At 39.7% G+C, this 17,254-nt stretch overlaps 2 protein-coding genes and 1 non-coding gene across 4 annotated transcripts in view; 1 reads left to right on the top strand and 2 right to left on the bottom strand.

The window, feature by feature from the left end:
* The window catches only part of tet3 (tet methylcytosine dioxygenase 3), a 59,390-nt gene extending 57,991 nt beyond the window's left edge, over nt 1-1,399 (bottom strand). For both annotated transcript variants that reach the window (XM_086030097.1, XM_086030098.1), the window contains exon 1: nt 1,177-1,399. The gene's annotated coding sequence lies outside the window, so the exon portion shown is untranslated. The remainder of the gene's footprint in view (nt 1-1,176) is intronic.
* A 1,565-nt stretch (nt 1,400-2,964) lies between these two features.
* Nucleotides 2,965-16,093, bottom strand: ap3m2 (adaptor related protein complex 3 subunit mu 2). The gene is made up of 9 exons (XM_086031818.1): nt 15,979-16,093; nt 12,540-12,824; nt 12,258-12,429; nt 11,224-11,361; nt 11,062-11,147; nt 8,381-8,514; nt 7,004-7,211; nt 6,720-6,864; nt 2,965-5,690 (listed from the first exon to the last, which is right to left on the bottom strand). Exons 2-9 carry the CDS (start codon nt 12,810-12,812, stop codon nt 5,590-5,592), a joined length of 1,257 nt encoding a protein of 418 aa, XP_085887944.1. The 5' UTR covers nt 12,813-12,824; nt 15,979-16,093; the 3' UTR covers nt 2,965-5,589.
* On the top strand, nt 9,092-9,163 carry trnaa-agc (transfer RNA alanine (anticodon AGC)). Its single transcript has one exon. It is a non-coding gene; the product is annotated as a tRNA-Ala (tRNA).
* Nucleotides 16,094-17,254: the final 1,161 nt, after the last annotated feature.

The raw sequence follows: 17,254 nt of genomic DNA, 5'->3' as shown, positions 1-17,254 counted from the left end.
CCCGTGAGTAATGTTGGATGCTCTGTTTCAATGTGCTGCTGCTCCATACATGTACAAAAGTAGCAGCTGTTTGAAGGCTTATAATTACTTTAAAGTCTATGCTAATTGCTGCTAGCCGGCTATACCGTTATTATAGTGTTGGTATTAAGCTAACAGATTTTAGTTAGACAAAAGAACATAGTTTTGTTTGCAAATGTTTAATTTTGTTTTATTTTCAGTTTTATGGTAAACATGAAGAAAGAGTGATAAAAAGCAGCTTGAAGCAAGCACACTTGGTATCTTATTTGGAGAGGTGTGCGAGCAAACGAGAGAGTGAAAACAGGACCTAAGGATTACTTTTAAAAAATGTGTTTAAGCAAGTTTAAATGCGTTTAAAGTTTGTGGATAGTCCTCAAGTTGAAAGGTAGCTTGTGACAGAAAATCAGCCATGCATAAAGATAAAGTCATTACAAAATGAACTAGTAAATTTTATTTGGGACTTAAAACTATTTGTAGGCTGCATAAAAGTGAGACGTCAGCTAAGTAAAATGAAGAAAATAGGGTCTTTGTAAATATAGCAAGAGAGGGACGATAAAATGACAAATTCTGGTATATATTTTTTTTATATTAAACCAACAGGTACTCAACAGAAGATCCTAAAAGTACATTTAATGCACGTCAAACATGAATTTGTCACAGTGTCGTGTTCACGTGGTTTGTCATGGGCAGAATTTACCCCCGGGTGGCGCGCGCCCTATCAAAGCAATCGGATATCAATAACAGACGTTCTTAGATTTACATTAAGATAGTCCCTGTTATCTCCTGGCATTAGCATTCGCAATACACACCCATTAGTGTTACTCGTGGGCTAATTGCTCTCGGTGACAAAATGGGCACTTTCACTGGGTGTGAATATACGCACACAAAGATACTAAAACGCGCACGTGTCCAAGGTAAATGGTCCAATTCAATTAAGGGGATTCTTCGAGATAGCATCGTAATACCCGTAATAACATAAATATAAAGACGTCGCATTGGACAATTCTTTAGAAACTTCCACATTTCTGTTGTGGAAAAAGACACCAAAAACGTAAATACAGTATCATGTGTCACTCACGTGAACCCAGAACGAGGATAAGAACATGCTTAACATCACACGCACAGTACTGCATAAAAGAAGAAAAAAAAAACATTTACCTGATGTGAACCACAGTGTAATTGAGTTGGTAGAAATTTCACTTCAGCTTTCTGTCGTTAAAGTAAGCGAAAAATGACGACAAAAAATGAGACGTCGAGAAAAAAAAGTCAGACAGATGAAGGAGAAGTTAAAATAGTTTTCGTGGTCAAAACGTGCATGAAAACGCTCCGCAATTTAGTCGACACCGAGGTTGCAATCGAGGGGAAAAAAGTTAGTAGCCTGGTGAACCACTTGGAGGCGGTGGGGGTCGGTGGGGGACAGAGCGAGAGAGAGGTCATCTCTAGTTGGGTTGAAGTCATCAGTAAATTATGGGCTGGAGCTCTCTACCAGATGAGGGCGGATGAGATGTGATAGCTGTCGTGTCAGTTGTATCATTATTATTATTAATATAATTTAAGAGAATTGGCCATTTATTTATTGGAGTTGGGTGGGGCCGGGGGGTATGTTAGGAACCCTCTTAATGTGACCCTGCTCAACCACATAATAAATTCCAGATTATTAAAAGTGTATTATTATTAAAACGGGCTACACAAAGAAACTCATCAAAATAAGGGGATTCAATCAAATATGATCATTTTAATCTTCGGGCAAGAAATTTGAGATTAATCAATATGCAACAGCCATGACTTAAATTAGTTTGATCAAGGTGCACCAAACTTTTTAAACCAAGTACCACCTCAAAAATACTTACCACTTCAAGTAAAACCTTAATGGCCAAAATAAAAATACAGTAGCGTAATAGGGCGAAGTGTTCTTCAAAAACGAGACATAAATTTTATTCCCAAGGAGTACAATATTATGAAACATTCATAATATTGTAAGCCACTGTAACATCAAGTCACAACATTGCACTGAAATAAAGCAAACAAAAATTAAAGTGTTGTAGTCGAATAAAAAATGTATTCAAATAAATGTTTGAAAACAGTTGAAAAAGATGAAATGCAATGTATTTAAAAGTTAAATACAACTGAACTGCACTAAGCAAATGTACTGTACAAAACATCAGAAAAAAAGTTGAAGCCATATAAGATTATGATTAGTACAATTTTTTTTATTCAATGATTATTTTGCGTCTGTGTGTGCCATGTGATTGGCTGGCAACCAGTTCAGGGTGTATCCCGCCTACTGGCCGAAGACAGATGGGATAGGCTCCAGCACCGTGACCCTCGTGAGGATAAAACGGGATAGAGAATGGTTGGGTGGATGTTTATTTCGCATATCACCAGAAGGAGCCTGTGTAGTGTGTACCACACATTGAGAAACTCCATCTACCTACCAGTACTTAATCAACATGCAAAATATCAATCTTTTGTTGTTTTTTTCTAATCTAAATATTAAAATATGTTTGAATCCCCCTTCAACGCTGCTTTGTTTTTCTTCGTCCTGTGCTTGTTGCGGTATTAGTTGTGTTTATATTGCTGCAATGACGATTTGTTGTCCCTCGTGGAATGCATGACCTAGTCTTGTAGGGCTCAACCGAGGGCTCGTGGTTCCTGCATTTGACAGATTCCAGCCAGCCCAACTCGCACCTTTTAAAAAACAAAACAAAAATAAAACTTGCAGGCCCTTAAAAATAGACAAGAGGGCTTCAAAAAGTATGGTCATTGTATGATTACATTATTTGTGAAAATATGTAGCGCCTGTGATCTGTCACATTAAGATCATGTGTGACTTGAAAGGTAACATAGCATGCATGTCCAATGATGTCATTCCATTAACTTTTGAAAGCCATGTGTTTTGGGGTGAAACATTTTTTGTCACGTTTACGACGAGAAATACAAGTAGTGTTACGTAAACAGAAATCATCTTTATTACCACACCTTTGTAAACACAAACAAATCACAGACAAAAACACGTGAGCCTTCTTATTCGTCGGAAGTTGTAGTCCATCTCACCACAGATCAGTTTTTTGTTTGTTTTGTTTTTCCACATTTCAAACATAGCAAGCATAAGCTGCTTCAAGCACTGGAACAGTTACAGTATGAATGTAGACAGGCACGCCTCCAGGATTTTTTTTCCCCCTCCCGGGGCTAAAGGGGGCTTGACCCATACATACTGTAGGAGGGCTGAGAAAAATATTTAGAAAATAAATTTGAGGATATCAAATTAAATTATTGAGTTATTAACTAGAGTTACACAGATGTCTGACGGGTCTATAGCACCCCCTAGCCCCGGTGTAGCACCATCCCTGATGGTGGATTGGTTTTAGATTAGTTACCATGGTGACAAAAAGCAGTTATAACAGTGCTCATAACATAACTGAGAAGACCCCTTTCAAAATCTGCTGTGTCCATTTCTAATTGAATTCAAGTACAAATTTCACAATTGTGAAGATGATTAAATACACATGGTTGAATTATTGTGAATAAAGTTTTTTATATCTAACATTTAGATCTGCTAACCTTTCTTGCGTTTGGAGACATTTTAGCAAGGGGAAAATCAACTCACACTCCAATATTACTTTGTGATACACACCACAAACATACAGGCATGCAAAAAGAGATGGGGTGAAAGAGGCACGCAAACAGTGCTGCTACACTTGAGCTGGGGTTAGAAATGGTGTCTTGCTCAAGGTCAACTTGACACCCGCCAGAAAGCCCACTACAAGCATCTCCAACTAGTTGCCACTTTTACGTTTCTTTCCACAGTGAATTCTAACCAGTAACTTTTTTTTTTATAAACAAACTAGCCCAAATTTGAGGGAGTGTTTTGTAGAACGCAAGCCATTGAAAATACATTATTTTCAAAGGAGATGGAAGATTTTCCAATAAATAAGTAGGCCTAGTCATTTATGTTGAGCACTACGTTGATAACATGATTACAACTAAATATGAGTAGGTAATATACAAATTGTTAAAGTACAAGTGATGTATTTGAATATATATTCTAGGGGGCAGAGCACATATTTTGGTTATTTGGCTGAAGGTAAATTAATTCATCCTGCTGTTTTGTATACTGTATATGACCAAACAATTGTCGACCATCTCATTAACTTACAGTATTTAAAAACGATGTTGAAACAGTGTACAGTGTCTCTGCAGGAACTGAGAATAAATTTAGTGAATGTATACTTACAGCCATGCGGGAAATATCCAGACAGTATTCAGTAAAAGCACACCAACTTCATTCGCGCTGATAATTTTGCTCCAGCATAAGTGAAAGTGCCAAACTGTGAATGGCTTGTTGTATACTCGTATGCCAGTGTTACTAGTGACAACAAACAAATTGCTGGAGTCAGGCCAAAACCATGTACCTCCAAATTAGTCACTTTTCAGAAGACCCCAAAAATGGCAAGTTTGTTCAACCATTTGCATTGCATCGTGACAGAGAGCAAGCCATTTTCAACACTTTAGATTTGTCACTAATTTGTAAAAACACCCACTGACCAATAGTATACTTTATGAAAAAATATGAAATTCACCAAAAGTGATTTATGAGGCCCTTGGCCCGATGCCAACAAAATAAGCAAAGCACATACACCTAATATGGATGGAAGATAAATAAATAGAGAAAAAAAAAAAACTGCATACCAACACAGTAGCAGACAGGCTTTCATGGAAACAAACAGAGATGGGCATGGGCCCTCCGTCCCCGGTTTCTGTCCTGCATATTCAATCAACCCACCTGGTTCCAGTTGGTCCCAGTCAGCCAACTGACATCGAGAACGGACTTTACTGATAACGCGTCGCATGCAGGTACCGCACTCCTGACACGCAGCCGAGTAAGGAAACAATAAAAAATAAAAGGGTGTGGTGTGGTGTACCTTGCGGTCCCACAGACGCAATGACATGTGTCCCATATTCTTTTTATTTCACCGATGACAACAACGCTGTGCGTGTGTGTCAGTTGTTTTTGTTTGATGTTTTTTCTTTGTTTGGCGACGTGTCTCCTCGTGCGGCACCTGCGTGTGACATAAAGGTGACGTAATCGTTGTCGCCGGTGAAGGATGGGCTGGGACCACGTGGGTGGATTGAATATGCAGGACGGAAACTGGGGACGGAGGGCCGATGCCCAGATCTGGAAACAAATAAGCTATGCATTCAGTAACTGCATTATTTATAAATTGTAGGGATATGTGATCGTCTATTTTTACAGTGTCTATACTGAACTAAGCCACCGCTGCTCCGGCACCTTGGAATGGCTGAAGATTTCAATAAATATTAAGTTATAGGAGTACATTAGTAGTATCTGTAAAAATATCACGGATCAGGTTGGATAGAAAAAGCGCTTAGGTTGTTCCACTGGGTTCAAGCATTTGATGACTGTTGGTAATTGGTTGCTACAATGAGCCCTCTAATTGTGGGGTTAAATCCTGTAACATATGTAATCGTGCACCCAAAAAATCACATCACATCACAACCCTCCTCACAGTTCAAAGGAGGTTTGATCCATTTTGAGCAGAAGTGATGTTCTCATGTCCGGACCTGGAACTTGCCAGCCTTGGTCATGTACTTGATGCCTTTGAAAGGTTTATACTTCTCCCCGTACATATCCAGGCGGTTCACCTTCAGCCCTGTTCAAAGGATCAATAATTAATTGATTAATACTATGTGTATTGTAAAAACACCCACTGACCAACAGTATACATTTATGAAAAAATATGAAACACATCTTGGCTACACACACATCTTGGCTACACACACACTGCCATGAAAAAGTAATGCCCCCCTTCTCAAATTGTTATTTTTGTTTATGGTTTCACGGTGTGCATGGTTTACACTTTAATATTGAAAGACGAAGTCAACCCAAACATTTTCTTTACAAAATTATGTTTTATGCAGGCCCACTAGTCAAAGCATTCATACTACTACGACTACTACTACTACTACTAATAATAATAATAATATGTAATACAGTACCATATTTAGTAAGAATTATGAATTAAAGTCTAGGTTTTGCAACTGGTAGAATTTGTTTCTGAAACATCATAGCTATAAATTATGACGCATGGGAAAATCCATATTGCACAAGCTATTGTGGGTCAAACCTACTTTTAAAAATCAACTAAGAAAATATCTCATAAACCTGATGTGCTAAAGAAAAAGCAAAGCCATTTTTTAAAGCAGTGTCAAAAATATGTTTAGGGACACATAAAGGCATTTCCGCATAAAATTTTCTGTTGACCAACATACATTTTCTAGGCACTTTTGCCCACTGCCACATTTTAATGGAACAGTTACAAATGGAGAAACCTAAACAAAATTTACTTATGTTTCGGTCAGGTTTAGAAACGCATAAAATGGAATAAACTGAGTTTGCAAAGCAATTGTCTGTATTAAAATGCACGTAATTATGTGGTAATAAATTCTACAACCCATGTCTACAAATCATTTAAAAAGAATAATTACGTTGGCACCACCTAGTGGATGGAGCTTAGCAGTGCAAACACTTATGATCAGGAGTGTCAGCTGAGGAAGCTTTGTGATAAGGGCTGCATGCTTAAGTGGGAGTTTAAGTTAGAATTGTAAATGGATGGAATATATCCATGGTGTGTGTCTGTGTGGGGGGTGTTGCGTGTGAGTGCGTGTGTGCGCGTGTGAACCTGAGATGGCCATCTGCTGGATTTTGAACTGGATGTTGATGGTAGGGTTCTCATCGGGTTTGGAGGCTCCCGCCTGCAGACTCATGGTGCCTTTCAAACTGGGAAGCTTCTGGGGGTTGATCTTGCCAACATCCCAAGTCAACAACTGACCAAAACACATAAAAGAATGTTTGTGTAGCAACACAAACATGTGGCATTAGTATATTGTATTTCTCAGGTGTCCCTTTCCATACGATAGTACACTACATATCATATGCGTTGTCACTTATAGCTCCTCTAGGTACCTTTGTGACTGGGTCAAATGTGTATGCTCCTTGTGAGGGATTAAGATTGGCGTTGAGAACCCCCCGAGGAAGCTGACTGCTGACCAGCACCGACTCCACGGCCTTGCCCATGGTCTGCTTGGGGCCTAGCGTCAAGTCGAATCGCCCCTGGGAGCTTCCTTCGCGGAAAGTAATGTTGTGCTTGACGTACACTGGAATTGCCACCAGGCTAAAGAGGCAAGAATATGAAGCCAAGAACGTGATGTGAACAAGTCTATACAGCACCATAATAATGACATTACATGGGGTCTTCAGTTTAAAATTGAGTTCCGTCCCATTGGGTCCAATGTCATAATTACAGTAACTATTTGAATGGAAATTTTTTTTAGGAAGAAAATATTAAACAACCAAATACAAAACAGTAAGTAAAGTGGTAACTAAGCGTGCCATCATGTGCCCTTTCACAACATACAGTATTTACTAAGGGTGTAATGGTACGCTAAATCACATTTCGGTTTGGTTCGGTTTCTTGGAAACTTCGGTTCGGTATGTTTTTGGTACAAAAAAAAAGATTTTTTTTGTTCCAATATTTTTTTTTTGAAAAGATGACAAGTAAATGCTACTTTTTTTTTTTTTTTTAAAACACCAGAATAAAAAATTCATGAACCTCAAAAACATAACAACTCAACGCAAAACACAACACAGATAAACCAATTCCTTACAATATGTTGTTGAACATTCAAAGATTTCAATGCCTAAAAAGTGTAAATAATTTCATAAAGACTTTAAAGTTACTGTATTTCATTATAAAAAGAGGTTTAATACAGTTAGCATTAATTGTAACTGTTATTGTATGTATTTTTTTCATCACAAAAAGTGTATATGTACTGAAATGACAACTTGTCTTTAACTTGAATATGATGTGTCATAGTCTTAGGCTGTTGCTGCTGAGTATTTAAAGATTTCAGTGTTTTAATAATTTACAAATCTTTATCTTTAGTGTATTTTTCATTCTGGTGTAATTTCTTAGAATATCACCCGAATGGTTCGCTTTTGTATTATTTTTCGGAAAATAAAAGGACAGTTTACTTGTCATCTTTTCAAAATAAACATATTTTTTTAAAAATCTGTTTTTTTGTACCGAAAATATACCAAACCGAAGTTTCATAAAACTGAACCGAACCGAAACGTGATATAGCGTACCGTTACACCCCTAGTATTAATACACCCACGTGTACCGTTACACCCCTAGTATTTATGCCACTGGCAAACCCGTTCACTGCGCGACATTCGTATCAGTGAAACCTCATATGATGGGACCACCATAAGCCAAGGACCCCTATACTTGACGTCTCGCAACTAATTTGTGACATGTACAAAGAGTTTCAAAACACCAACTTCTGAGAGCTGACGTGATACGAAAGTAGCCGGAAGTTTCCATCAGGAGGGATGAAGGAGAGGATCCGCTCAGCCTCCCACCGCTTGAATCGAACACACGGATGAAAGCTGACATCATCCAGCAACCGAGGATTCTGAGACAGGGAGCACGGAAGTTTGTTAGAAACACATGGGAAGCTTTTTGTACTGTATTTACTAACATTTCAATTAGGCTTGATTTATAGCTTGCAAGTGCCCAATGCCGATGTAACGCCAATATCCGATCCATCTGTCTAATTTCTCGTACATTTCAAGTGACATGTAGTTTCAAGTAATATGCTATGTTTAGATTCACAGAACACATGACAAAACCTGCAGTTGCCCAAATTGCATGATATATAAGAAAATGAAACTGAGTTAAGAAGATCATTTGAAAACTTGTTTCATCATTAATATGGCCTATGACCTGTACAACCCCAGTGGCGTGCAGTCAGGGCCTTCAAGGCCTTCTCCACTGGCTCAAACACTATTAAAAGCACTGCTCTGCATTTACATGAAATTTTGTTCTCTGTCTTTTGTATTGATTTCATAGTGTGTGTCTTGGCAGCGCAGCTTCCTGTCGTTTATGTGTTAATTTTACATTATGCAATCAGATTTCAGATTGTGCTATCATGTAAATGAAATCTAGCCAGAGCCAACAGAATCAGAAAAGCTGGGGTTTTATCTCAATGTGGGGATGTAGCTCAGTGGTAGAGCGCATGCTTAGCATGTATGAGGTCTTGGGTTCAATCCCCAGCATCTCCACATATTCCAGTTTTTCAACTATGATTATAAAGAATACAACTTTATCTGTCTTTCATCTAGCCTTTCCCATCTGCCTTTGGGCAGGAGGCATGTACACCCCCCTGGAATGGTAGACAACAAAAGTTTGATTGAGCTCCTTATACAGTTACTACATTTTTTCAGATTTGGTATTTGGCTTGCTAGCATCTGGATACAAGAGTCAGTGTGGGTACGTAGCTCAGTGGTAAAGCACGTGCTTTGCGTGTATGATGTCCTGGGTTCAATCCCCAATCATCTCCACATATTCCAGTTTTTCAACTCTGATTATAAAGAATACAATTTATTACATGTCTTTCATTTAGCCTTTCCCATCTGCCTTTGGGCAAGAGGCACATACACCTTGGAATGGTAGACACCAAACAAATGAACTCCTTATAAATTAATTGAGCTGCGTTATTTTTTTCTGATTGGGTATTGTGTTCACGGGCGGCACGGTGGGCGACTGGTTAACATGTCTGCCTCACAGTTCAGAGGCCGTGGGTTCGATTCCGGCTCTGGCCTCCCTGTGTGGAGTATGAATGTTCTCATCGTGTCTGTGTGGTTTTCTCCGTGAGCATAAGCGGATTAGATAATGGATGGATACGTCCTTCATTTAGCCGTTTCCATCTGCCTTTGGGCGAGAGGCATGTACACCCTGGAATGGTTGACAACGAAAGTGTGATTGACCTCCTTATACATTAACTTAATAGATGCGTTTTTTTCTTGCTAGGATCTGGGTATATGAGTCAATGTGGGGTTGTAGCGCAGTTGTAGTGCATGCTTTGCATGTATGATGTCCTGGGTTCAATCCCGAGCATCTCCACCTTTTCCAGTTGTGAAACAATGATTATGAAGAATACACCTTATTTTGTGTCCTTCATTTAGCCTTTCCCATGTGACTTTGGGCAAGAGGCATGTACACCCTGGAATGGTAGACACCAAAAGAACGATTGAAATCCTTATACATTAACCAAGCTGGGTTTTTTTTTCCAGATTTGGTATTTGGCTTGCAAGAATGTGGGGGTTTACCTCCATGTGGGGTTGTATTTTAATAACTTGAGTTTTTATTTAGGAGGGTAATTATTACATCAGTTCAAAAACAACATTCGTTGAGGTAAGTTACATATTTTAAATTAGAAAAATCTTACAGACAACCACCAAACAAAACTCAAAAAAAGTATTAATAATTAAATAACGATCATCTCTCAGTGACTACGTTTACATGCAGTCAATATTCGGGTTAAGGTCAGGCTTGAGTGGAGAGAGTAACTCTGCACATTTAAATAACCCAATTGAAACGGTGACGCATGGGCGTCATGATGCAATTATACGTCATTACCACTTGTTACTTGCTTCCGTCAATAAAACATTATATTTTACTCTAGGTTTCACCATGTTTTGTTTATCACTAAATGTAAAAAATATATAAATTTGTTATCGTGACAGACATAGTCGGACATGATAAAAAATGTCTTTTCAGGTTAAAGTGGACGATGGATCAGACAACGCTGCAGCTGGTTGTCTTGTTTCCAACCCAGTTAAGGTTATTTACAGTACCTATTCAACTTGTAATCTATGTCAAGGGGTAATAAAGTAAAATTTTATATAAAACAATTACAACTACGCTATAAATGTAAAACAATCCAATGAAAACTAAGTACGGCGGGTAACTAAGCGCTCCTTTTTGTGCCATGTAACAACATATTTTTTATGCCGCTGCACAAACTAGTTAATTGTGCGCTGTTTGGCACCTTGTAAGTCAGTATCATCGAACCACTGACTTAAATATACAAAGAGCACCGCTATTTGCTGCTCGTAAATGCTTCCGCCAACACTGTCTCAAGCCATGCCACTCATTGAATTAGTTTGAAACCAATTACCATAAACGACAGTGTGAGGTCAGGCATGCCGGTAAGTTTGACGCAGGCATCAATGACTCCCTGGATTTCTGCCGTTATGGTGGAACCTGACGGGGGAAAAACAATCATATTTCATGACAAACAGGTTGGTTATAGGAGCCATGCGCGGCCTCAGAGTTTTACCTGACTTATCAATGATGGCGTCTATCTCCTCCACCACGTCGAAATAGGCCTCATTGTTAGTGTATTTGACCCCAGTGCGTCGCCATGGTACCACTGACAGCTGGCCAGTGGGGAGCTGTTCACCCACATTGGTGCTCCCTGGGAATTGGTCAAGTGTCATGCGGAAACTCAAACTGATGTATACAAAGTCTATATTGTTCATGATCATTGTGTGCTGATAAATGATACAACACTAATTATAAAGTAGTCTGGAGCCTTGCCACAAAGTGGAACTGGTTACTCAAAACAATATTGACCAGTGGAAATTTTTAACACACGACTTCAGCTCCATAATGGACTTTAGAAATAAAACAAAATGAAACCTACTGTGTTAAGCACATTTTAGACAACGTCATTTTCAGTCAACAGAAGTGACAAAATGGCCGTCCCCTGAGATGGCTAAAAAGGGGTGGATTTTACTGCTTAACTCATATTCCACAAACATAATATTAATCAGAATGCCGTGTTTCAACATGTGGGCCTGCTGGGAACATATTCTTGGAAAAAAATGCGTTTGGGTTGGTTTCCTCATTAAGGACTTTAGACTTCAGGACCTTTAGAGTTGGAGGACACGGATTTGAGTCCCGCTACGGACAAATAAAAATGTCAACTACTGTAGTTGTTGGAGGGATGCTAGTCTGCTTGCTGGCGACTGTTGAGCAAGGCATCGTCCTCACCACCCCAGTGTTGCAGACTCTGTGTGCAACTCTGTCACTGAATCTCTGCTTGCACACCTGCATGTGTGTTCTATGCACACTTGAGTTAAGACTACAGAGGGATGCTCAAGGCTAACTTGACAGCAGTCAGGAAGCAGACTAGCATATCTGTGGCTGCAGTGGGCATCAAACCTTTACCCTCCAGTTTTAGAGCACAATTCCTTAGAGAGGTGCTTCTTTCTCCCCAACCGCAAGAAAATATTCCACTTTTTGGAGGGGGAAAGAAAACATTGGTACTGTTCTGTACTGTACTGTTGGATATAATTGTAAAAATCGTACCTGTGATAGTGTTGACCATTGTGCGGAGAATGGTGGGAGGCTTGATAAGCTCTTTGAGGATGTTGGACTCTGTGGCCAGGGGAAAGCCATTGTCCAACATCTCCTCCAGTAGTTCATAGACCACGACCACGTTGTCCTTGATGGCAGCCTCTGTGCACACACCGAAATAGTCCTGTAAAAAACAACACATATTCATGGTTACAACTTTTGTTAAGTCAAACAAAACAACAGAACTGCAGTACAATAAATTCATTGAAGGTAAAGGGTAAACAAGTCAAAAACCTGGAATGTGTCGACGACTCTGTGCAGAAACTCAATGACAAAGAGCGGCGGCACCTCACTCTGTATGACTGCCACAAAGTATATGCGATGTCTGAGAACATTGATAAGGTAGTGGTGTGGGGTAGGGATCACAGGTGGGACGTTCTCCGGCTCACTGGCACGCTCCTGGGCCTCAAAGAAGTAGTCACAAACAGAGCGGCTCACCACACTCTTCCAGTGCTTCTCCAGGAAAATGTCTCCTGAGGAGTTGACCAGGAAGAGACTGTGGATCATCTTGACTGAAGGCTACAAAATGTAAAATAAAAAGCACAAAGGTTAAACTAGAACGTGTTGATGAATCAGGTGGAGTACTTACACACGTTGTTGTTGTTGTTGTTATCCTACACATATACAATTAAAACCGACCGCTAATGATATCAAGGTGATGACTGATGACTCCTCAATATAAAATAATACGTGTGGTCCGATACTAGGGGTGTAATGGTACACGTGGGTGTATTAATACGTTTCAGTATGGCATGTTCGGTTCGGTCTACTTGCGTTCGGTTCGGTCCGCTGATTAGCGCGAGCTTACGCATGGGCGCAATTGACTGTTGCATGCGGGAGAGGAGAGTGGCGGCATAAAAAAAAAAGAGCCAGAAAAGAGCCAGAGCTCGAAGTTCCCCGCATACATTGCGGTCTCCTGTTTGGGAACATTCTGGCTGTCCTGTTAAAATTGCCGATGGGGAAAGGTACGTGTCCCGAAGTTGTGTACCAACATTGCTACATGAGATGCCGGCAGGTAGCACGAACATGCACGGTATCATCCGACTGTGAATGTTTCTTAGACGAGGGAACAAAAACATCAAACTTAAATAGCGAGATTCATCATATTGTAGCGTCTTCCAGGAACACGCCGTCAGACGTAGTTTAATTATCATGTTTATATTAATCCAAGTACAACTGCTCGCGCTCTTCTTTCTCCGCTGCTCCACTCGCTTGGCGTACGATGCATTCATGAACCTCGGAAACATCACAACCCAGCAAAACGCAAATCCGACCAGAACACAGATAACCCAATTCGTTACAATATACTGTTGAACATTCAAAAATTTCAAGTCCCAAAAAGTGTATACAAATTCATAAAGGCTTTTTAAAGTTACTGTATTTTTTTCAAAAATAGTTAAAACAAAAATAGTTTTAAAATAGTTTTAATATAGTTAGCAATAATTGTAACTGTTATTGTATGTATTTTTTTCATCACAAAAAGTGTGTATACATGTACTGTAATGACAACTTGGCTTTAACTTGAATACTTAGATGCGTCATAGTCAAAGGCTTTTGCTGCTGAGTGTTTAAAGATTTCAGTGTCTTAATAATTCGCAAAATTAAGAGATCTTTATTGTTAGTTTATTTTTTATTCTGGTGTAATTTCTTAGAATATCACCCGAATGGTTCTCTATTATTTATTTTTTCAAAAAAAAAAAAGAACAGTTTACTAGAGGATACATTTGTTGTTTAGTATACTCGTCACCACAATATAGAAATGGCAGAAAGTTTAAAAAGCAACAATTGACAATGGACCAAAAACTGAATCAAGCTTTCTATTTGTGTTTGCAGAGCTGAAAATTATCCCACGTCCATAATTGTGTTTATGTGTGCATACAGTTAAAGGGACACTTGGATGAGCTTAACATTGGCACTTATATAAAAGGTTTGCATGTAAAAATGACACCAGTACTAAAATGCTCCCCCCAAAAGACTCTGTAGTGATTTAAGGGCTTTTTTTGTGATTAGATTCACGACAAATTGCCGCGCCCCTTTTTGGGGCTGGGCTTGTTATGTTTTCGGTCTCAGCGGTCTACGTCACGTGAGGGAGGCAAACGAGGTAATATTGCTCGCTTTGTCAGTTCTGTTGTCTAAAACGGCAACCGATCACCACCAAAATGCAAATGCACATTACTACTCTTGTCCACTTCACCCTGTGAAAGTATAAAAGTGTTTTGCACAAGAGTTTGGACTTAATTACATAAAACTTGATGTCATCATGATCACCTCCACAAAATCAAAAATACCGTGCCGCTCGCTTCTACACTTTCACAAGCTGAAGCGGACAAGAGCATGAATGCGCACACGAACACCGACTGCTTGTATTTCGGACATTTAGCGACGCAGGGATCTTTATGCACATCCAACTCCACAGCTGATGTGGCCGCATCGGAACGCACCATTTCGGCTGTTACGTTCCATTGGACGGCGTGTTGTCGGTCGAAAAACTGTGGCCATTCCTCATCCAAATAACTGTGCATGTCCACTCATTCCCACTTCATTGGTGTTAAATGCCTCGCCCGTCCTAACTGTGATCAGCAGAGAAGCAGTGTTTTGTTTTTTTTGTTTTTTTAGCAAAGAAGCAGTGTGCGCTCGTCCCAGCATAAATATATGTAGCTCTGCTTACTTCCAAATTTCCTCATTCTCATATAAATCAGCCATGCAGAGACAATTGATCACCGTTTTTGGACGTTACAAGCAATGAAAGTACAATGATGTCCAATGAGAGTTTGTAATCGGTTCCTCCAGTGACTCCGACCAAACAAGGATAGAACGGTATAGGGGGCGCGGCCGTTATCCTCATTAACAAGGGGCGTTATTCATGGAGTCACTTATTTTCTAATTTCTACAAAATGAATGGATAAAATAGAAAATGACAACTCTTTTCATTTTCCTGATTAAAAAATATATTAAATGAACTTGTTAGTGAAAACATGGCCATCCCGGCCCAACCAGCACTTTAAGTTACGTTTTGTGCTCACATGATATTAGCCCTACTAGTCACGGGGTCATATTCGCATTGTATTTGGAGATTAAACGTTATATGCCGTGATGTTTTCAGCGGCGTTACACGCCCCCCTTCGCATTTTATCTTGGGGATAGAAAATATTCTCATCATTCACGGTGTGTGGAATAGCATTGCCATTCTCATTCCTGATTCAAATCCCCCCCACCCCCCTCAACAGTAAAGACATTATTGTTAAACGGCACTCGTTATGGCAAAGGAGATTAGGGTGCAATAACTATAGTATTTTTACAGTACCCTGTGCCAGCACATCAGCACGTCTTTAGCTAATTTCTGTTAGGTGAAGATGACGAAGAAACTAGCTTGAGCAGAATTATAACTCGGGAAAAAACTAACCGCTCGAAAGCACAATTAAACGGACCTCTTTGTTAAACGAAATGACGCAAATCATGCCGATTCAAATATATGAAAAATGAATGGTAGAACAGTTTAAACGCCTGCAGCTCCATCTGTAATAAGATTCATCAGTCACCCCCTCCTTCTCCTGAGTGTCTCATGACAAGTGGGAAAAACGTCACCCACAACACCAAATAAAAATACAATAAAACAAGTATTTCCCAGCAATTGTAAGATAGATAAAACGCTATAGAGCCACAAAACACTTACCAGACACAAGTTTTACGTCTCAGTCTGGAATTTCACTATTTTCTCATTGAAATATGAAGCTGTTGTCGCTTCCGTTAGAAGGATCAGCCTTTGGTAACAGGAAGCGGAGAAAAACAGCCAACCACAACCTTTGAAAATTATCCCAATTCCGCCTTTTCCACACAGTCATTGGCCAAGATTACGGAAGTCGTGCCTCGGGTACTTTGTGGTGATTGGGCTATGAGTAAGCGGCGCCTCAGTAAATATGTTTGATGATTGGTCTAAACGTAAGAAGGGCTGACATTTTGTGTGTTCAGTGTTTTCATTATGTGACGTTGAGTCAACAACCAGGAAAAATGTCCCGCATTCCAAAGAACATTGTAAAAACAATTATCAGCAAAGACAGATTTAATAAGTGATGAACTCATGACTGCATTGGTGTGAAACAAACATAGTAGCGTATCTTAAAGGAGTAGCCGGGGATTCCAAATACACATACACACTCATACATACATATATTAGTGGGTATGGAAAGCATTGGACCCCTTGAAATTTTTCACTGTTATTGCAGCCATTTGTCAAAATCAAAAAAGTTCATTTTATTTCTCATTAATGTACACTCAGCACCCCATCTTGACAGCAAAAATCAGAAATGAAGAATTCATGCAAATTTATTGAAAAATAAAACTGAAATATATCATCATAAGTGACCCTGGTGCATTTTATTGAGTAAAAACACCCTTTTGACCCAGTACCTATGAGTCTTCTTGGGAATGATGCAAAGTTTTTCACACCTGGATTTGGGGATCCTCTGCCATTCTTCCTTGCAGATCCCTCACCAGTTTGTCAGGTTGGATGGTGAACATTGGTGGACAGCCATTTTCAGATCTCTCCAGATATGGTCAATCAGGTTTAGGTCAGGGCTCTGGCTGGGTCCGCCAAGAACAGTCAGAGTTGTTCTGAAGCCACTCCTTTGTTATTTTAGCTGTGTGCTTCGTGTCATTGTCCTGTTGAAAGGTAAACATTTGGCCCAGTCTGTGGCCCTGAGCACTCTGGAAGAGGTTTTCCTCCAGGATATCTCTGTACATGTGCGCATCTCTGTGCGCATTGATCTTTCCTTCAAATTGCGACCAGTCGTCCTGTCCCTGCAGCTGAAAACTCCCCGGCAACATGATGCTCTCACCACCATCTTTCACTCTAGGAATTGTATTGGGCAGGTGATGAGCAGTGCCTGGGTTTCTCCACACATACATCTTAGAAGTAACACACAAGAATTCAGTCTTGGTTTCATTAGACC

This window comes from Filicampus tigris, chromosome 5 (genome assembly GCF_054856515.1).
Source record: "Filicampus tigris isolate MCC_2025a chromosome 5, RoL_Ftig_1.0, whole genome shotgun sequence".
NCBI lineage: Eukaryota > Metazoa > Chordata > Actinopteri > Syngnathiformes > Syngnathidae > Filicampus > Filicampus tigris.
Note: the sequence above shows the minus strand (reverse complement) of the source record. Positions and strands in the feature narration are given on the sequence as shown.